The sequence below is a fragment of the Parasteatoda tepidariorum genome, chromosome 1 (genome assembly GCF_043381705.1).
Source record: "Parasteatoda tepidariorum isolate YZ-2023 chromosome 1, CAS_Ptep_4.0, whole genome shotgun sequence".
Classification (NCBI taxonomy): domain Eukaryota; kingdom Metazoa; phylum Arthropoda; class Arachnida; order Araneae; family Theridiidae; genus Parasteatoda; species Parasteatoda tepidariorum.
In genome coordinates, this window is record NC_092204.1 from 51,269,506 (window position 1) to 51,292,341 (window position 22,836).

Here is a 22,836-nt window from a genome sequence, read left to right on the forward strand (position 1 = left end):
ACCACATTTTGAGGGTCAGAAACTTAATTCATTCGCAGGAGGAAAAAATAAAATTAATCAGGAAAATTAATTTTTTGCACCTGATTTCTTAACTTTAAGTATCATCAGCACAAATTAAGGTTAGTCCTTTAATAAATAATACCTAAAAAAATTGCAACAAAGCTAAAAATTTAATTGAATTACCATAAGTCAAAAATCATATCTGAAAAGAAAACTAACTATTAAATCCTTCATAAAAGAAAACAATTGCTACTTACAAAAATAATAAATAAGAAAATGGTAATTATGTACAATTTATTATTTTTAAAAAATATACATATTATTCCCATTTCCTATTACATTGAACAAATCATTTACATAAAGTAATTAACACTAAAAGCAAACTTTATATGAAAAATACAAGATAGAATTTACAATAAATATATTTTTACAGATAACATAACAACTCATGTATTTTTAATACTGTATCTTCATTTATATATTTACGATCACAGATTTGACTAAAAAGCTCTTCAAAATCTCGATGCATACAAGATAATCCTAAAACAAAATTAAACAGTATAAAAATCTTATATTCTTTATTAAAAATACATACTATTCGTTTTTATTAAGGATACATCATTGAAATTATTAGTTCTGAAAAAAATGTTCTTTTTTGTCCAATACCAACGAAACTTATGGAGCAAAACTGCTTTCCGGGGCATACATCGGTGGAGGTGGGTATGACTCATGGGCTCTGTTGTTTGCAGAGACAACTGTTAGGAGTATTGTGGAAACTAATACAATGAACAAGCTCACCCAAACAATCATGATCTGTGGTGAGATGGAACTGGGTACAGCTTCATAATATGGATCTTTTTGGATGTCTGAACTTTCTATTATCTTTTCAACTAACAAAGGTAACCAACTCATAACTAAAGATTTAACTTTCCAGTGCTTGACTTTTATTTTATTTGTAGCATTAATTTATGGCTTTTATTCATTAGTTGTTTGGAATGCAATTTTACAGAGTTGTAAGAGAGCACCTTAATTACAGCACTTTTAGGATCTTTCCTTTTTTTTTTTTGCAAAAAAATTAGATTGCTTGTTCCCTAATAAGTCACAACCACCAGGTTACTACCCTGAGTCTGATTAATTCATTGTTATAAAAATGCTGAAACGGAGGCTAACATTACAGATAAGGCAATCAAATATTATCCCTTTCCTTCAAGCTGTCTTTACCTTCCCAGGTATAAGTTTCAAGTGAAATATTGGTGCATGTTAAAAACAGCTTAATAGAAATTTTTAAAAAAAAATTGGGAGTCTGAAGATAAAAGTGTAATAGTAAAAATGAATAGCAAAGACAGTTATAAATAATGACTGCTATAAGTAATAATAATTAAAATTGAAATAAACTGATGTCAGCCATACACGTGACTGCCTTATTTGAATATTATATCAACTTCACTGATTAAAAATATAAATTCATCCTCATTTTCACATGCATGGAAGTTTTTCCAAGCTTGTTTTAAAGCAAGTACACTTCCAGCTCATTTTTGCTTCAAAACAAATCATACAAGATACAAAAAAAAAAAATCTTTAAATCTTAATGTTTTTTTTTTNATGTAAAAAGGGGGTTAGAATACTATTGAATAAAACCATCATATAATCCCTTTTTTAAACCAAGGTGATCACAAATACTCATGACCTTGGTTCACCTGATTTTATTGAATTTTCATTATTAATTTCTCAGCCATGCTTCATTTTTAAAAATAAAATATATTACAAAACACTTATAATTGCTATTCCAAGTTAAAAAGGTTTCTTTTTTTAGAAAAAAAGCAATTTTTTTTTTAAAAAAAAATTAGATTTTTGGTTCTAAAAAGTACTTTAAACTCAAATTAATTAACTCTTCCTGACGTTTTGGGTGTTTTAAATAAATTCCTTGACATTTCCCTGATTTTTCCAGATTGATAAAATTCCCTGACTTTTATCTGATTTCCCTGTTCTGCGTCCTCCTTGCAAACGCACCACAACCAAAATGTACAAAGCTATATAAGTTCAGAAAAAACATGCCTCTCTCATTGGACAGTAAAAAAAACATATAGTAAATGAGTACAGTTTAAAAAAAAATGGGGAAATCATGGGGAAAGAAATTATGAATTGAACAAATAATTAAAAAATACCTATTTTTATTAGTAAGCAAGGAAAATAAATTAATATACAACAAAATTAATTAGGGGAACCCCAAACTGTTGTTAAGTCTTCAGAAGTGAGCTAACCATTGATGTTGGAGTTGATTAGATCCTATCTGACAGCTGAGGTTCTATTCAGCACCTTTCTAAATGGTATGAAGTTGGTGATAGTACAGGAAGGGTAATTATTAACACATTGGAACATCTTTCATTCTTTCGTGAGGTGCACTTCCAATGGATACCATCCCACATTGATATACATGGTAATGAGATGGCAGATATTTTGGTTAAAGAGGGTGCTGGTAAAGCGTTGGACACACCTGATTCACTAACTTATTTGGAGCAGTTCTTAAGATCTAATAAAGCTGAAAAGTCTTGGACCATCCCTTCTGTTCACCAATGGTACCAGGGGTGTTTCATCACTCAAGTTTCGTAGGCGGGACCAGACGGCCATCACCAGGCTTATCAGTGGACATTTGAGTTCTCTGTCTTACTCAAATGGAAAAAAGGTTGTTCAAACTTGTGTAAAGTGTGCTGACCACCAGGCCACCTCAGACCATATACTAGATTGTCTGAAGCAAGATCTTTTCCAAAACCCAATTCTAGTATTATACTTTCTTAGAGGGACAGATTTCACAAATTTATGCAACAATATGAACAACATGAGATATGCAACAACATGAAAATAAATTAAAATATAAATAAATGAGTCCGGAAGATTAAAAAAAATTAACAGTTCGCTTAATATGTTAAGAGAAGGATAAAGTTTACCTTTAAAACCAGGATTTCTAATCCCACTCATCATCATCTTCATCACTACTACTGCCACTCTCATCTAAACAAATATTCATCAATACAAATGAATAATCATAAATCATCAAAGACAAATTAATAATCATAATAAAAATATTAATTTATTGCACAATAAGAGGAATAAAAATGGTCAATCATTTTATGCATTGCATTTAAAATGTATGTTTGACAAATATTATCCAGCCTCATTTATTTTTAACAATAAACATACCAACACTTTACAATACAACACACTATAACCGGTCTTTAGACCAGTTATGGTATGCTCAATGTCACTGAAACAAACACAAAAGCATCTAGTTCTAAGAACACTTTGTGGCCAGACATTTTTTTAAACTTTTAAAGTATGGGAGTTTTGTGAGTTGAAATTGAAAATTATTCAAATTTCGGCTAGGAATTGAAAATATTATTAATATCATTACTTATACCAGCTTTGAGCTAAACTAGCTGCAGAAAGTATCTTCTCACAAATAACTCTGACAATAATAAACCTTTATAAAATACAATTCCAAAAATTATTTCAGCACAATTTTTGCAATTCTTTTTATTAGGGGTGCACTATTGTTTTCAGAAGAGGATTACAGAAAAGAAATTTTAATTTTTGGAGGCCACAATGATTTCAGTTTTCTATGCAAATTATTAACATCTTTAATATTTAAAAAAAAATCTTAAGTTATAATCATTTTAAGCATGCTTTAATCACAGAAAAAACCTCAAAATGTTAAACAATTTAAATCTTTTAACCCATTGAATAAGTATAGACCTTGTAGTGGGCAAGTAGAAAATATGAGAGAACAGTTTTCGAAAAAGAAAGACAAAAATCGCCACATTTTTTGGAACAATATACAAATAACATTTTACTTTTAAAGTTGCTCTATTTAAGTAAAAAACAGCAAATTTAATCACAAAAAGAATAATGAAATAATTTCAATTTTAGAATTATTTTATTTAGAAAAGAAAGTTTTAACAGCTTCTAAAATAGTTTTACTAATGGAGCACTTACCAACTAATAATAGTTTGAGACAATATGTAAAAAATATTTATAGAACCATTGTAGTAAAAAAAAGTAGTATCAATTAGGTAGTTAATACTCTTTCAAACCAATATTTCATTAAAAATTTTAATTAAGTTAAAAAATTTCAGTAGTAACCAAGTTCAGTTGGGTTGTATTAATCTCAAAATGAAAATTAAGTGAATATGCCACTTTTATTGCACAAAAGTAATTTAGTCGATAATCCCTCAATTTAATATTTAAGGTTATAGTTCAAGAAACTGTGTCAGAACCTGCAGAAGTGCTAAGTAATACCCATGAAGATGGTGAAACAGAATCATTACCGGTGCAAACATTTGCAGAAGGCTTTGAAACAATAAACAACATTCTGTATACCCAGGAGTGTACAGAAAATGAACAGCAATCTGTTATAAATGTCAAAAAAACATTTCGTGCATTGAAAAAAAAAGAGCCTATTAAAACCATAATTTTCAAATATTTTAAATAAATAAAAATGTTCATTCTTTAGCACTATAAGAAGTTTTACAATATGAAGATAATCTTTTCAATCAGAATATTTTATACTTCAGCTTATTAATTTTCATGCCCATTACTTCTTTATTACTTATGCATTTTCAAGTCATTTTTTTATGTTGACCTGCATTAATTATTTTCTCTTATTTATCACTTCCAATGATAATCCCATGAGAAACAATCAATCGAGGTTTTACTGTATTTTAAAACTTGCCCTTGTATTAGTAGAAAATGGGATGTTCTGCTCATGAATACAAATTCATGTCAATGTAAAAAGCTGAAGATCAAGACAAATTAGGGCAAAATACTTTTTAATAGAAAAATCAAGAACATCAAGACAACTAGTTAATACCAGAAATTTTGATTTTATAATAAAAAAAAAAGCAATCCAGCAACAGCCTGTTGTGGAACAGGGGGGTCATGGAGGATAGAGCTCCACAATTTCATGATCAACGGCATGATTGTGGCAATGTGGTCAGCACTGTGCACAAGCCGCCTCTACTTCCCAGACAAGCTGATACCCATCGATCTGAAGCCGGGTGGACTTCTTGCCACCACTAGAGATTGAAGCCCAGTTCTGCACAATGACAGCCCAGTGACTTCACCACTGAACCATTGTGGCTTTTAATTTTATAATTTTGGTGCTTTTTAAAAAGTGTATTAAAATTAGTTTGAAAGGCTATTGTTAAATTTCCCATGCTAGTTTTGTAGTTTTTTTATGGCCATGATTTATTTAATTTTTGTTAGGAAGAGAAAATGCCACACATTTATCATTTGGAGGCTACATTTGGCCCCTGATTGCATACAGGTTAATCTATCTACTATTTATTACCTGTATGGTGAATGGCTCTATTTCTTTCCTGTAGAGCTCGAGCTAAAGCACCTGCCAAACCATCCATTGGTGCAGCACATGGAGCCGGACGAGAATCTTCTGAAACCTACAAAATGCATAAACTCTCAAATACCTCAAAAATTATTTACAGCTTTTTTTTAAGGAATAAATAAAAGAAAAATTATACAACAAAGTTTCAAATAAATCCTTGAAAAAAATAATAAAAGGAAACACTTAATTATATGAAATGCACCAATAATGAAACAAGATAATAATAGAAAGCATGGATAAAATACTTTGATTGTCGAGTTTAATATTAAGAACATAAGATTTAAAAGGTTTTTTTTAATGAAAATCATGTTTGTTTTTTTTGCAATAAAATATCCATAGTTAAAACTCAGCTGAAGTGAAGTGAGACAACATTAGTTGCTGTTCATACCTAAGTTAATAGTGATTAGTGTAAAAATGAAAAATTTAAAAAACTTTTTTAAAATAATGTACAAGTAAAATTGCTCTTATACTTACGGCTTTTAAAACAACTCCTTGTCTAATTTGATTTAAAAGAGCTCCACGACCATCATTTACTTCTTTGGGAGCATCATTACCATTGATTTCAACATGCTGAAAAATAGCCACACAATATATTACTACTAAATTATTACACTATTAACCAGTAAACAAATTACAATAAAACTATTGTACAAAACAAACATTCCAATTTTTCCTGAGACGTAGTAGATAAGTATAAAAATAGTTTAGTGTCTAGCAGAGTAAACACATTTTATATTTCTGCACTCCTGCTTATATGTGCCTGAATATTTCCAATAAATCATGACTCTAATATGTTCCCTGATTAGTGAACTAATTATAATTTACAAAAAAGATAAATGTTTGTTCAAGAGAGTAAATAATTTTTTCAATCAATCACAATTCAAGAGTTTAACTAAATTACTATAATTCAGTTCAGTTATTAGAATAAATTGCCTAGCTACATGTTATTTCATTCTTATAGTATTAGTACGTCTACATTCTTGTCTATGCTGCTCAGCATCAATAGAAAGAATAGTTTTGAATTTCCATCTTATTCATACAAAACTGAAAAATAAACTTGGAGTACAGAGAGCTTCAAAATTGTTTTTTTGTAACCGCATGCTTCAGGGAAAGGAGGGGTCAAAATGGGAGTAAATAAAAATTGATTTTACATAGAATGTATAACATGATTGCTGAGTGTTCTTCTTTTATTAAGCTGATTGTTTTTCGATTTTGATTTTCAATAATTTAACAAATTAATGGTTCAGATAAATTGCAAATTTTCTACACCAGAATTTAGGTTTTTGGTAGTAATTGTCAAAACATAAGTTTAACGTGACGTAACATAAATATGAGTTTAAAGTCAAAATAATTCAAAAACATAATTAATCAATCACTTGTAATTTTATATGCATGTTTATAAGTACTTCATATTTCTAATAGCTAATAATAATCCTTACACCAAAATTTTGAATTTTTGACACTTGTCGAAAAGGGTTTTTTGACATGACAGATAAAAACATGGTTAAAATTGTATAAAATTGTCAATTGTCAAAAACTTGCAAACCTTGGATGTAACATGAGGCAGCTCTTATAATTTTGAACATAGATATTTATAGCAGAACTTCAATAATCTGTAGCTCATTTATCCTAATACTCTTGGTTAATCAAAGTAAATTCCAGAGAGGTTTTTTTTCTTTTTTGTCTTTTTTTTAAATTTTAATACCGAAAGTGACAAATAAAAAAATTATTTTTTGAAGTGGTTTCACTTAGATTTGCAGCTATTTTCAATGTTTCATTCCCCTTTTCATTACAACTAGAATATTTCAGTTTCATCATTATGGCTACCAATTCTGCTTACAGAAAGTGTGTTATACTACATGTGCAAGAGAAAATAATATTGTAATGCAACTAAAATGTCAGGAGAAAGCCATGCAAAGTATCCAAAGGAATATAAATAAATGAACAGAAAGTGTGTTATACTGCATGTGCAAGAGAAAATAATATTGTAATGCAACTAAAAAGTCAGGAGAAAGCCATGCAAAGTATCCAAAGGAATATAAATAAATGAAGCCAACTTTGGAAGTCAATGAAGTCAGGTAATGATTCAGAATCTATGCTTGTAACAAATTATCAAAAACAAATACTTACGTGAAGTTCCTTGCCTTTTTTAATCTGATCTAACAAAGCTGATCTGTTGTCGATTGGTGGAGCCTGCTGCTTCGTAAAAGCAGGATTGGATGCAGGTTTGGCTTCTGGCATAACATTTGGCGGAGGGGGAGGGGGTGGAGGAGGTACACATCCACCTAATGGGGCAGGAGGAGGTGGCGGGGGTGGTGGTGGAGGAGGAGCAGGACTGGCTTCTGCTCCACCTCGGACAGATCGATGAGAAACGGGATTAGACGATTGCTGAAAAACAGGAGGCACAGAAGGTGGAGGAGGCGGGGGTGGAGGTGCAGCAGATCTTGTTTGTGTATTCCGTGGGGTACGAGGCGTATGAGGTACTTCTCTAGTGGGGACTGGTGGAGGAGTACCTGAAGGAAAAAAATTTGATACAAAAATAATAAATCATAAAAGACTATTAACTATTTCAGAATATTAAAATACAAACATTAATTCATGTATGGTATGCACAAATGTCTAACTTCAAGAACATACTTTCAACCCTCTTGTTATATCTTAAGATATTACACAAATATATATTACAGTAAAAAATACAGCACTTCATTATAGATCATTTCATATTTTTACTTTTTAACATTAGCTATGTGTTTTAATGACATTAGTCAGATGCATTAATTTGTTATTATTTTTCAACTTTTTAGCATTATTCAAATTTTATGAAAAAGATTCAAGTAATTTGTTTTTTGAAAGTGTAAATGTCTAATATTTCTTTTAAAATCTAAGCTTTTAAGTTGGACTTATTTCAAACAGCATCAATGTTTTTCAATTTAAGGGGTCACAGTACCTTTGCAACAATTTTTTAAAATAAAGGTATAATCATTCATTTTGAGGATGCCTTACATGCTCATTTAAGTTATAATCAATAATTTATCTTCAAAAAGTAATTAAACTGTTTAATTTTTTTTAAATTTTAAAAAAAGTTGAAAAAATTCTAAATTTTTAAATCCCTAAGGCTTTTTTATTTTAACATATTTTCAAAAAAAGTTTTTTTCATAGTGCTTGCAATATTTATCTTAACAATTTTGTGCATTCATTTGTTGATATATCAATTAGAATATTTTTTATAGATTATTTTGTAAAAAAGTAGAAAAAAAAGAGTAAAAATTCCTGATAGGTATATATAACATGCCGTAAAAATTGTAATACCTCATAAAATGCTTATTCCATGCACAGTTTAAATAAGTGTATTATACTCAAGATAAAAAAGTTTACTTCAAAGCTTTATCTTAAATAGAAAAAAATCCTTAGGGATTTAATTAAGATTAAGACACAAAATTATCATCTATGCGAAAAAGCACTTTAAAGTCAGACTGCTGGGCAAGTTTCTGTATTAGAACAATTTAAAATCATTCATAACTTTTTAAGAAATGTAGATAGGGAGATGAATTTTTTTCTGTACATTTGAAATACTTTGAAGTTTTATTATAAGCAATAAAAAAAAATTTGGTATTTTTGTCATTTTTTGGGTACTGTGACCCCTTAAAATTAAACTAAAAAATTTGCAAAACAAAATCATCAATAGCAAACTGCATATTTAATTTTTTTAATTAAACATAAGAAGAAAAGATATAAAAATAAATAATATAAGAACATGTCAACTGCTTATTTTAAACGTTTTTATTTTAACAAAAATGAGTGATGTGAGTTCTTGTTCACAATTTCACGCTCCCCTTTAAATGTAACATCTATAGATTTTATGCCGTATGAATGTTAAAATGACATTAAATATTGCCCAATTAAACTGTACAAATATTGTCTTATTAAAAATCAACACTTTGAGAAATCAGTATCAAATGCATAAAACCATTGATGAGTGGTTTTTGGTTTCTTTTAGAAACAAAACTTGAGTAGGCTAGGCACATAATCATTAAGAACGTAATTTATAATATTGCTCTTAAAACCAATCTAAAATGACTGATTTTTATTAAAGGATTACAAAGAGCGGAGGTTTCCAAATGGTGTTTCGCAGAACCTTAGGATTTCATATATGAGTCTCAGGGGTTCCGAGAGATAGGACGTTTTAAATCAGTTATAATTTTCAAAACCTGTTATTAAATTTATACCTAAATAGTTATCTCTTATTTATTTAATATTTCTGGTATTTTTAAAAAATTATTATTTAAATAAAATACTTCTGCAAAAATAAAGTAAAATTTTAAAAAATCTATTTTCTAGTAAGACTATATTGAATGAATAATGAATGCATAAATAAGAAATTGCAGTAGTATTTTGCAACAAATAAAAATTACAATGAAGTATGTTTTGCTGATAGCCATTTCCTGATAATTATTTTTGCCAATTTTCATTTTTATTTCAACGAAAACCATATTTCAGATAATTTATTTTCAGTTTATGCATGCAGTAAATTCAAATATGTACTATACTAGATGTCGCTCCAGACCTGTAAATTCAAGTTTCAGACATAAAACTAAGTTCAAAGACTAGTATTGATAGAAAGAAAGAATGAAAAACTTTCATATTTCATCCATTCATTAAATATTCAAGTCCATCTTTGAATAATATATTTACAATCACTAATGAAATTTATTCAATAAGCTTGAGGTTTTTGTTCTAAGAAGGTTGATAATTTATAGTTCCATAGTAAAAAAAATATTTGGGAACCGCTGATGTAAAAAAATTTTGCCAGCAAATTAAATAAATAAATAAGAGAAAAAAATTGCACATTCAGGGAACATTTTATTAACATTTAATTAATACTTTTATTTATTTCTTATCCAATTCATTACTCCAGCAAAAAATAAAATTATTTAATTTTAGACTAATATGAAAAGTTTATTTAGAGTGTCACTTTATGAGTAAAAAAATTTCATAATCCTGAAACATCTATAGCAAAAAATAAAGCAACATGATAACGGCATAAGAGTATTACTCTCTTTTCCATAACATAATTATTGAAAATATTCATCTTATTCGTCTCTAGTATCCAAATATAGCACTTTTTGTATCTAAATATACTAAAAATCTTTTAAACTAACAGCAACTACAATGATAAAACATCAATTAAAAAAAATGAAGATATAGAAAAATTTTAGACTTTTCTGAAAAATCACATCATATTCTTTTTGAAAAGGTGGGACATTTTTTCAAAAAACAAAACTAAAAAGAGAAAAGTATTCATATAAAAATTTAGCTACGAGGTGCATTCATTTTCTTATCCCTGCAATTTCAGTGTAACATTTTTACTGTAAAATTTTATAAACAGAGCTTCGAGTTGAATTTTTATATTTATTTATTTGAAAAAGACTTACATTTTTCAGCAATTTCCTGTTTAGCTTTCTCAACACCGCCATGATTTTCTAAAAAGTCATAGATAAAATTTCGAGTTTCAAGGTCATTTAATTCTTTATCTGACACTCCAGCTAGTGTGAAGAATACTTTTAAATCTTCATCCACATTTTCGATCTGTTTAAAACAAAAAAAAAAGGACATTATATTAATGTTAAAAAAAACTACAGTATATTATAAAAACAATTTAGTGTAGAAGTTGACTGAGAAAATGACTTTATACATTTATATGAAATATACATTTGAAATATACATTTATAAAAATAAAAAACTTATTAACTTACATCAAAGCCTTTTTTAGGATCCCATCCAACATGTTGCACATGCCTAAAAAAAGTTTGAAAAAAGTTAATATATTTAGAGTAATAACAATTATAGCTTAATAACAAAAACTTTTCCATTTTATATAACTAAGTTAACATTTTAATATCAATGGGAAAATGTAACATTACATGAAATGTTTAATACTATATATATATACAATGATTGAAAACTGTTGCTTATGGAAATTTCTCTATTTTAGAAAATGGGAATTAACTACATTTATTAAGTTAATAGCAACATCAATTATGAAATGAAAGAGAAAGGATAAACACCTTTTACTATTTAGTATATGTTTTTTACTGTGTGAAATGAATTTATTTATAAACCGTCTCATAAGTGATAGGGAGGAAAAAAGTTGTTTTTGAATAATTAGTGAAAAAAAGCTAATTTAAAAAATATTTTTATCAATTTAAAAAAAATCTTAAGTATGTCATCTGTGTCATAAATTCATTTATTCGAAATTTATATCCCTCAAAATATTTCGATTTTTTTTTCTTTTATAAAACAAAATATGAGTAATTGGTTATAATTAAATTAAAAAGGAAATAAACATTTGTTTTAGACAAACCAAAAAGTGCAAGTTATATATCGTATTAAAGTTTTGTACTTTAAAATACTACTTTTACAAACAAAAAACTCACATAAAATTTGTTGGAGTACTTATATCATCCTTTGTTAACTTTTTCTTTTTCTTCTTGTCCTTTTTTGTATCTTTACCATTAGCAAGCGATTGAGTCGATTGTGATTTCGCTTCTGTAATTTCAGGAAATATTTAAGCAATCTTATTATAATATATAAAAGTAAGCTTTTTATGGTGCAGAAAAAAAAACAGTTTTTAAAATGTTCCAAAAACAACAATGCAAACTCACTAGCAGCGATATTAATCCCAGCATTTGAAGGTTGAAGGCTGTTTTGTTGCACACGTTTTCTTTCTATAAGGAAATATGCAAATTAAATAGTAATGGTGAAAATCACATTAAATAAACATTTATGACATAATGTAACTGAATAGGTATTTGAGAAGTCTACATAAATTAAAACATTTATAAGAATAACATGTTCAGTAATTTTAAAACATACAAAACAATGTATAAGAATAAATTGTTATTTAAAAAAATCTTAGTATGTTGCATAATTTATGATTATAGGAAGAAAACAATAAGAGAACTTTAAAACATAATAAATAAATCCTCATTTAAAATTCACAGTTAATTTACAGAAGCTAAGATGGCTTAACCCCTTACAGTCGGTTAATTTTCAAGAAAACGGTCATAAAAGTGTCTTTTTTTTACACACACACATATATTATACACGTATTTGATTAGTGCTGACATCTAGTTTAAAATAAACTAACTATCTACAATTACCTTAAAAATATCCTGGTACTGCCATCTGGTGTGTAAAATGAGAAATAAAATGTTTTCCGGGCAAAAGAAATGAATTAGTTTTATTCTTATTGGCGCGTTACTACTGAACACTCCAGCCCGGGAATATCACGGGAGTGAGAAATAGAGGACGAAACCTCACCTCGTCATTTTCACGGGAGCAGGAGGAAGGGGTTACAGAATCATAAAGTGTTTACTTCTAATTGGGCTACTACTTATCCAGAAAAAGTAAATGGTTTTAAAGACGAGTAACTGCTTATTCAGAATATAATTGAATGGTAGAAAGGACAGTTCATTTCTAGAAACTATCATTGTTTATTAACATTTTCATTATATAAATGTTACTTGTGAATTCTCAGTCACTATCCATCAATGACTAAGCACCTAACCCTGTTTCTCATCACTCTATCTGTTAAAAGCCATAACACATAATTTTGATCCCCGTCAGTCAACTGCCCACAGAACCTGATAACCCCTCCCTACAAACTTCCACACACAACCAAAGTGAGGTCTTTCTGCATATACATGCAGGTTGTTTAATAGAGTGCCAGAACCAAACTTCCAATCTTGGTTCTCCACCAAGAGAGTGAACAATATCTTTACTACTGGAGTTATCAACATTCACATGCCAAAATAAACATTATAACTGTTAATAGGTAATAATAGCCACAGATTAGCTTTTCCCATAAAAACATAACCTCTCGCTAAAAGTTCTTTAACATTTCTGGATAAAAAGTAGTCCTATCTGAATTCTGCCAATGGCTGATTGGCTCACATAATGCTCCCAGTTTACACCAACCATAGTATTCAAAGAAAGTACTCCCCAATATTAGAGTGATTAGAGGTTTGAAATCTATAATAGACAAGTTAACCAGGAAAGTGTTTTGTTAACTTTATTCTCGGTGACACATAAAAAGTCAGCTAGGAATGTGATCCTGATAATTGATATAGGAGTTACATTGTCTTCTAAGTCAAGTTTAATATTGCAACATTATACAATTGAACATTTAGGGTTGCACATTTAATATATGAATCAGTTGTTTAGGATATTAATAAAATAAACTTATTTGAAAACTACACTGAAGAAAAACAAGTTAAGACAATGGTAGTCATAAGAATAAAGAGTATAAAAGCAAAAAAATTTTAATTCTAACTTTCAAAGGACCTTGGAATAAGATTTGGTTGTTTTTTGCTTATCAAACCTTTTATTGGGTGAAATTCAATAAAGAAACCCTGCTCAAGCTTAAAAAGAGAATATTTTAGAAGAAACATACAAATTAAGTTTTTAAAACAGAAATAGACATCTTAAAAATATCAAACAAAAAAAATTTGATCACAGACATGATTCAATTAATGAATTTCCTATTTATTGTTTACTTTATCAGATATTGATTGAATGACATCACGAGTAATAAACTCTTATATTTCAGTAACTCAAAAGTTTAAGTGTGTATCTTAATTACACCATGAATTTAATATTTCAGCTTAATAAGACATTTAACTTAGAAGCTTAAGATTTTCTGAAAGTTTACAAGATATAATAGAAAGATATCAAATCAACTTATTGAAAATTATTGTAATAAAAAAAAAACAGTATTGCACAAATTTATAAAGCAAGTGTTTACAATTGTTAAACTAGCAAATAAGTTCAAATTTCATATTTCTTGATACTAATAAACATTATTTCTAAATTATGTACCTCTCTTCCTTTCATCTCTCATTTGAAGTTTCTTTTGAACAGCTGATTTGAAATTCATAGCTTCATCATTGTCAGCAAAATTTAAACCAGCCATACAATTCTGTGGGTAAACAAAGTATGAATTCAGTGAATAAAGTAGCAAAAATTATAAGTAGATTAAAAATAAAAAAAGTAACAGAAGGTCATTTTTATTATATATATTTCTTAAATTTATTTTATAAGATAAAGGTGCTTTTTTTAACATCATTCAGGGTGCATAGCCAAATTATTCAACAAAAAATAAGCACCTTTTCAGCACTTTTCAAGCACTCAAAAAATATTTTTAAGCACTTTAAAAAAATATTAATCAGGCTGGGTTGGGAAGTTTTTGACAATTGACGGTTTTATCTTGTTTTAACCGCCATGTCAAAAAAAAATCTATTGGCATTGTTTTTGACAATTGTCAAAAATCATGAGATTTTGAATCATGTAAAACAAAATGGCATTTTCATACGCTACGGACTGACAATACGTCGAAATAGATTGGGGTTGAATTAATTGTGAAAACATTGAATAGAACAATGTGAACTTTGACTTTTAGCATAATTCGAAGTGAAAATCAACATAGCAAAGGAAAAATCTCATTTTGAAAAAGGGAAAGTTAAGCACTTTTTAAAAAACGCCCAATGAAAAAAGCACCTTTAAGGGCTTTTAAAAAATGAAAATCAAAAATAAGCACCTTTAAGCACTTTTTAAAAACGCTATGCACCCTGTCATTAGTACTGAATATTTTACCTTAATTATGCAATATGGCAGAACTCAAAAGGAATACTTTGTTAATTTAAAAACTGGCTGAATTATTTAAAAATATTAAAACAAAAATCAATTTTGAAAGATTTAAAATTCAAATTTATTTACAGCATTTTATAAGGAAAGATACTAAATATGCTATTCAATATAATATCTTAAAGAATTAAATGATTGGTATGATGTCATTTTATATATTTTGAGTAAATAAGTTCCATCACACTTATTAAAACTTAAACCCAAAAAACCCTTTAAAAAATGATAAATTTCAATTAAATTTAAGCCTTCATTATTATATGCATTTAAAAAGCTTACATAAAATTTTATTTTCAAATTATTATTTATATATGTCTTTGAAAAGTGTATTGGCTTCTGAGAAAAAGTTTAAAATATTTTTAAGACACTGGAAATGAATATTAACATAGTTTCAGTACTTTAAAGATATATGTAATAAATTTTACTAAAACTTTCATCCAAATTTACTACTGAAATAAAAAGTTGTAATGAATAATTTTAAAAAAGACATCAAACTAAGCATTATGACAAATTCATTTCAAACAAATCAATGAAACAAAAGATTGAGATTAAAAACAAAGAATTTTTTTTTTTTTTAATTCATACATTAATACCCATTATATAGCATAAGACTTTGATACATGAACTGTTTTGATTAATATAGTATTAAATAACAAATTATAACTTTCTTGAAATAGTATTTTAAGTTTTTATTTTCTTATACTTTTATAAGCCTAACAAAACTAAGTTCTATTCTAAGATTAATAGCCATAAATGTCTGGAAAGAAATTATTTTATGACAACTTTATATTTAATCATTATTTTCATGTTAATGTAAAAAAATATATATATATTAAAGCATGAGAATTTTATGAAATTATGAATGAAAAAATTAATATAATTTTTTTGAAATAAAAATAATTTATTTAAAATGCTAGTTTGAATAGTATCTAGTTTAAAAGATTAACACTAAAACTAACTCTATGTATTTAAAAAAAAAATAAACTTATTTAAATTATTAGGCAGAATTAAACTTACATCAGCTTCAAAAACATGGAAGAATGTACAAGTTGGTTTGTATACAAAGGGTGTATATAACTCTTGCTCCCAAATCCAGGCTGATTTCTGAAAAAAAAGTTATGAACTTTCACTTTTGATATTTAACAAAAAGAAATATTTATTATAATATGCATTTTACAATAATAAAAAGCATAAAATGAAACAACTACAAGTAAATTCACACAGTATTTACAATCACATAATAATTAAAGATAAATTTAAGTCTAATCTAACTTACATCCATATCAAACAATTTTATGAAGTAAGCACGACGCTCATTATCCTTCACAAAGCATATAACTCCACAACATTTCTTACACCATGCTGAATGATGAGGTTCTTCGGTCAAATACAGTTGAACAACAGTTGTTGCAAGAGTCTAAAGAAAACAAATGTTGTCTAAAATAAGGCATGTACAAGGCGCCTCAAAATTCAAACACAAAGTAATTTATGTAGAAAAGAAGATTGAGAATTTTCAACTGATTCATTAAGTATCTAGCATTAGGTTATTTATAGAACAGCATTGCAAAAAGTGACTTAGCTGCGATGTACACACTCTTATGTCTTTAATTCAACAAATATGCATTAAACAAATATGACAGTTTTGAATGAGTTTGAGTGATATCAACAAAATTTCACTAATCTCATTCTTCAAATGGTGAGAGATTTTGTGCTTATTCTCATAAACTCTAGACTTCTAGCCTTAAACTGTATAATCTGGGCAGACAATCCTGCTCACCAAAATGCAAAAACCGTTAGAGAATGTCAAAACTATACTCAAAATATTATTCAATAATAAAAATCTGTTGTTGTTTTTTTTTCATAGAACTTTATTTTTAATAACTCTGAACTGTCAGCTGTTTTTGGTGCAGAAGTTATTGTTTTAATTTTGCACAAATAGAACAAAAATTAAAATTTGGCCTGAATTTCCAAACTCACTTTAATAAACAAACGTAAGATACAAAACAATTAAGATTTCAATAAATAAAATCACTCAATGATAATAACTTTCAATAGAAAAAAAGCTTTACATTTTAAGAATCCTCCTCAGTCTTCACTTATTATCCTGAATTTTAGAAGTTAATACACTTTAATAAACAAACGTAAGATACAAAACAATTAAGATTTCAATAAACAAAATAAAATCACTCAATGATAATAACTTTCAAAAGAAAAAAAGCTTTACATTTTAAGAATCCTCCTCAGTCTTTACTTATTATCCTAAATTTTAAAAGTTAAATGTTTTTGATTTTGTTTTATCATTTCTTTAAGTTCTTAATAAGCTTTTGACTATAGTGTATTATTGCTGCACAGTGCTGTTAAAAAAAAACTTGGGAAATAAGGGCTTCAATTTATAAAATCTAGAGTAACGGCATTGGACAACTTTTAAAAATTGTCCAATACCAGTTAAGGAGTTTTTCTCAAAAATTTAAAGTAAAGAAATTATACAGTTGATAATTTTAGATCAGAAATTTATGACTTTAATTGTTAAAAATAATTGCAATCTGATATATAAACATGTTTGAGAATGAAACAATTTTAAACAAAATCATAAAATAATGCCAATCTTCAAAAAGTCAGTAAAGAATATTGTAACAGGTCTAATACATGAACAATTTTAATGATGACTGCCAAAAAAGAAAGACATGTATAAAATTATTAGGAAAAAAATCTACAAACATGTACTACACAGATTATTGCATATTTTTTTTTTTTTTAACAATTCAGATTGCTTAAGCTTAACATTGTTGCTTGGAAAATATTTTATTCAATTACCTGGGTTTTTAAATTATATAATTGTTCAATTATAAATTATGTTTTTCAGATGTTATCTTCAATTATGTTATTGTTATTATATGTTATGTTATTAATATGTATCTCCTTCAATTATGTTATTCAGCTGTATATTAAAGGAACATAAAATAAACAGCAGCAATTTTAAAAACATAACATTTTTTAAACAATTTAATCACATATGATTAGATAGTGTAAAACATAACTATAGGGTTAAGAATGTAATAAGAAAATTTAAAATTAACATGCTAAACAGAAATAAATCTAATAAAATGAAATCTTTAAAATCAAAAAAGAAATCACATAAAAAAATTTATTTAAAAAAGTTGAAACTATACTTTACCGTGCACTGTTTTCCCAAACTGTAAAATATTTTTTGATTCTCCTCAGGACTCAAAAGATTACTTGGAAAATTTTGCACTTTTTTAGATTCTGATGTCATTTTTGGTTTCATCAGGAGAACCTAAAGTTTTCAAACAAAATCAATTAAATGTAAAAACTAAATTCAATCAAATTAAGCTTCAAATTTTTTTGTTCATCCAAGGTTTGAGTGAAAAATAAGAAAACTTTGTTTAATGCAACAGGAAAATGTAGCTCTTTAAAAAGCCTTTTACATGTGATTTCTACTTATTTTAAATATTTTAAAGAAAATACTGACTTTTAACAGCTAGATACATAGATTATAATTTTAAAAAAACTCTGATATTTAAATCTTACAAAAAAAATATTAACTTTACCATGCATCATTAATTTTATAACTTTGTTACAGCTGCTTAGTTTTTTTCTTAATCAAAAGCTCAGAAATTTAAAATGCTTAATGGACAGATTCTAAGGAATAGAAATTAATCTGAAAAATTTTATTTAATTATTTTCGTTTTATGGATGTGAGATGATAAAGATCATTACCAAGGGTATTACAATGCAGCTATTCTTGCCAACTGAAATAATCAAGATTGAAGCTTAGCATATGGGTTTTTTCTCTCCTTTGTTTGGAAAAATGCATCGTAGCTTCATTCAATTTACGTTTATCATGTATATTTACTACTTCAGTTTCTTGAGATTATTTATTAATGAATAGTAGCTTAGTCATACTTTCATTTTTAGTTCTTATCAAAAATTGGAAACCATATCAACATAGATACAAAAATCTAAATCTCCTCTCTTTTCCAAATTGATTCCCATTTTTTTAATATAATTTTTAAGATTCAGTTAATATTAGGGTTGGCATAAATCACTTGATTATTTAAAAATATTATTAATTCTAATCAGCTATTTTTTTAAATCAATGATTTAAGTAGAAAATATTTTTACACAATATATTTTAAAAACATATTTTTAAAATTGCGATTATTTATTTATTTTAAAGTTTGATAACATTCATCTCCAGAGATAAGTTAAGTAAAAAACAAACAAAAAATGAAAATAGAAATTCAACTATGTTATGAGCAGACCACATTTAAATAATGATACAATTATACCTGAAAAAGCATGCAAAAAAAAAGAATACAAGTAGCATATACCCATAGATTATTATCAACTTTTTAATAAAAAAAATATTGATACATGAATTTGGTTAAACGTGTAAAAACCATTCTCAATGTCTGATTTTTTTACTTGAGGAATACTAATCCAGATGTGCAATTAAATAACCTTGTGGAGCCAGGCATGGTGCGTAGTCGCCAAAGGAATCAGCAGGATGACGTACACAGGATCGGCAACCTTGTACCTTTCTTCAGTATTTAAGAAGCTTCAAACATTGCTCTGAGCACACTCACACTTAACTTTTCTCGGTTTTTTATCTTATTGTTATGTTTCAGTTGGTAATAAATGTTTGTTTGATTTTGTCATAGTTGTCCTCAATTTAATATGAGAGGGTTCCTTCAACCTGAATATGAATCATGCAGTATAATTTTAAATTTCGTGAATACGAATCGCAATGTGTAATTTCAAATCATGTAAATTATTATAATGATGTGTGATTTTAAATAATTTGTATGTAATTTTAAATTCCATTTTCATAGATAAGCAAAAGCATGAAAAATTGTGTTTTATTCAAGACTTCGAAAAAGTAGAATTGCTCGAAAGCACAGTATTTCTTCATATAAAATAGAAAAAAAATCTGAATTCCCCTAAAAAGCAGAAAAACTCAGTCCTGAATGAAGGTTTAAACCAGAGAAATAATTAGAGGAAATTAACATAAATTATTATTGAACATTCAAAATTAATTAATGAAAAAGGACTATATGTTGGGAAAAGTGACATGGAACTGCAAAATTAGAATTTTCCATTAGTTGTATGTAGGTATATAATTTACTTACTGTTAAACAAACACATTTCAATCACAACCGTTTAATTTTATGAACATTTAAAACTTATGAAATAAATAGTTCCTGCAAATAATTTGAAGAAGAAATTTTTTATTTATTTTTTATATTTCCATATTGAAATAATTCATTCTTCACTTGTAAACTAACTCAAATATTTAAAAACTTTGTAAATTCATGAGATTGTTCCCCAAGCATAAAACAATGACGATATTATTTATTCAGTGATTAATTTGTAATAATTTAATATTTATTTTAATCACTTTAGTTAGAAAATTTAGTATCTTAGCTATTCATGCGGTATTCATCAAAAAAAATATTTGCAGTTAAAAACTTAAGGAACCTACCAACATAAATTTAAAATAAAAGTTTATCGCAATTTGCCATAAGCATATCAAATCTTATAAATAAATAGAAATAAATTAGTCATGATTCCAGCAACATTATTGATACATGTTTGTAAATAAATATATTTGCATGATCCTACTATGTTTTAAGTCATTAAAACATCTTATTCCCACAACAGACAATGAAAACAAATTTATCGACAAGACAAGAAAACCTTTATAAAATTCGTCATTTATTTTAATAGATTCATTAGACAAAAAATCATCTAGAACAATTATACTTTTAATTGATAACTGATTTCTTAAGTTTAATAAATTATGCCAAGTAAGCTTAAAAGAAAAATAGTTGGCATAATTTAATAAGTTATTACAACAGATCTCATATTTCAGCACATCGATTCTCACGTCATTGAAAAATGACACTTAAATCAAATCTGAAACATTTCAAAAGCATTTTTTCTACACGACAGAAAACACGAAAAATTCTAAATGATTTCAACTAAAATCATTGAGCATTTATAAAGCAATAAATATGCTTGTGATTTTTATTTACCTTTTATTACTTGTTTACTCTAACATTACAGTACAAATTATAATTTTAACTATAAAAGGAGCATTTAACTATTTGTATATAACCATGAGTAATATATTTCAGGCGGTTAGGAATTTTGATAAATCGTATGAGTTATTACAATTTCAAGATTGCAACAGCAATAAATTAGGTATTTTTTAAAGTTCAGAATAACTTTGCTGTATTGATGATATGAAATAGTATTAACATATAAATATAATTCGTAAATAAAAGTAATTTATCAAAACCAAACCAAACGCCCACATCCCGTCCAGAAAACCGAATCAAATTATTGATACATATTAGTTAAAATAGATTTTAAAAAAATGTCTATACGAAGGGGCAAAATTATACAAATCAATGTCTGAGAAATTATCGAATTTTTAGAGCTTGAATCAAAAAATTACTAACGTTATCTTACTTTAATATCAAGGCAAGATTTTAAGTGCCAAACACTAATTCAGGTCAAAAAATAAACAAACAATGAGGAGAAAACTATCTTCATTTCACTTGTTTTCATTTTTTATGTCATGATGGCCGAGAGAATAAGGAAAATTGATATGGATCGCATGAAGCTAAGCGCAGATGGCACTAGGGGTTAAAATTCGTCAAAAAACTTCAAAAAACGCACCATCCAATATTATTATATTATACTTGTAGTGTTTATCAATATAACGCGTTTTTTCAATATAACTTTCAGCAAAACAAACAATAAATTAATTCCGCAAGCCTGCTTTAATGCTGTTCAAAAAATAACAAACGGTGCTATTTTACTCAAATATAGCCAAATTAGGGATAACACTAGAAAAAAATATGGCTAATCTTACACTTTTTTTAACCTGTCATATTAATTTTGTTGAAATTGGTTAGGTTCACGACCTTTTGGAATATATCAACTACAGGAAAACTCTTATGAATGGTAAAATTGCACTTAAATTATAGTGCAAATCACAATAAAACTTCCTATAATATTAAGCCTGTTCACACATCACCTCGTAAGCATAACATAAAGCGGAGGAGTACAACGGAAGTTTTCCAAATTTTTTCTGGTTTTATAAGCTTGTTATTGTTTACATTTAGTCAAGCATTGTGACTGTCTCAAGATAGAATATTTACATTGTATACGATTCACATTTGGGAGAACTCTTAACATCATTTTCTACGATTATAAAGACAATGGTCCCTGTAGCGAAGCGTACAATACTTTGATGGCATATATGAACACTAATTTTGGTAAGTTGGTTGCTCCTGGACGAAAAATTCTTAAGTTTTTGTATGAATGGTGTTTTCAATCAGTTCCGTCTTTACGCATGGGCACACCCGGGCAGTGCCCAGGGGGCCCTTAAGAATCTTACTTTTTTTTAAAAAAATTACTAATAATAAACAACTTTGCATTATATAATTTTTTAAATAAATCCCAAATAGCAAAATATGGTTTATTTTCACTCAGCAAAAACCTGTTAATGTAAACCTAAAAAGGTTGGTTATGCGTCTTACGACGTGTAAATCTTCTAACCTTAAAACGAGATCTGTGGCTATCTGCTCTATTCTACGCACATTACCCTAGTACAAAACCTTGGAAAACGACCTTCTGTATAAAAACCTTAAATCGAGGTTGACTTAGAGTTTTGAAGCGTGAAAAAAATCCTTTAATAAAGCTAGTCTCAA

At 27.5% G+C, this 22,836-nt stretch overlaps 1 protein-coding gene across 3 annotated transcripts; it reads right to left on the minus strand.

Moving 5' to 3' along the window:
• Positions 1-277: 277 nt before the first annotated feature.
• On the minus strand, positions 278-21,710 carry LOC107445439 (actin nucleation-promoting factor WASL). 3 transcript variants are annotated; one of them, XM_016059826.3, is made up of 14 exons: positions 21,590-21,710; positions 18,270-18,389; positions 16,371-16,511; positions 16,112-16,198; positions 14,273-14,372; positions 12,058-12,120; positions 11,830-11,941; positions 11,149-11,191; positions 10,828-10,981; positions 7,526-7,908; positions 5,870-5,965; positions 5,345-5,450; positions 2,946-3,009; positions 278-540 (listed from the first exon to the last, which is right to left on the minus strand). In XM_016059826.3, exons 2-13 carry the CDS (start codon positions 18,378-18,380, stop codon positions 2,963-2,965), a joined length of 1,443 nt encoding a protein of 480 aa, XP_015915312.1. In that variant the 5' UTR covers positions 18,381-18,389; positions 21,590-21,710; the 3' UTR covers positions 278-540; positions 2,946-2,962. The 3 variants fall into 3 exon arrangements, with proteins under 3 accessions (XP_015915312.1, XP_015915313.1, XP_015915314.1); XM_016059827.3 differs by having other exon boundaries at positions 21,580-21,684; XM_016059828.3 differs by lacking the exon at positions 21,590-21,710 and adding an exon at positions 21,151-21,459.
• Positions 21,711-22,836: the final 1,126 nt, after the last annotated feature.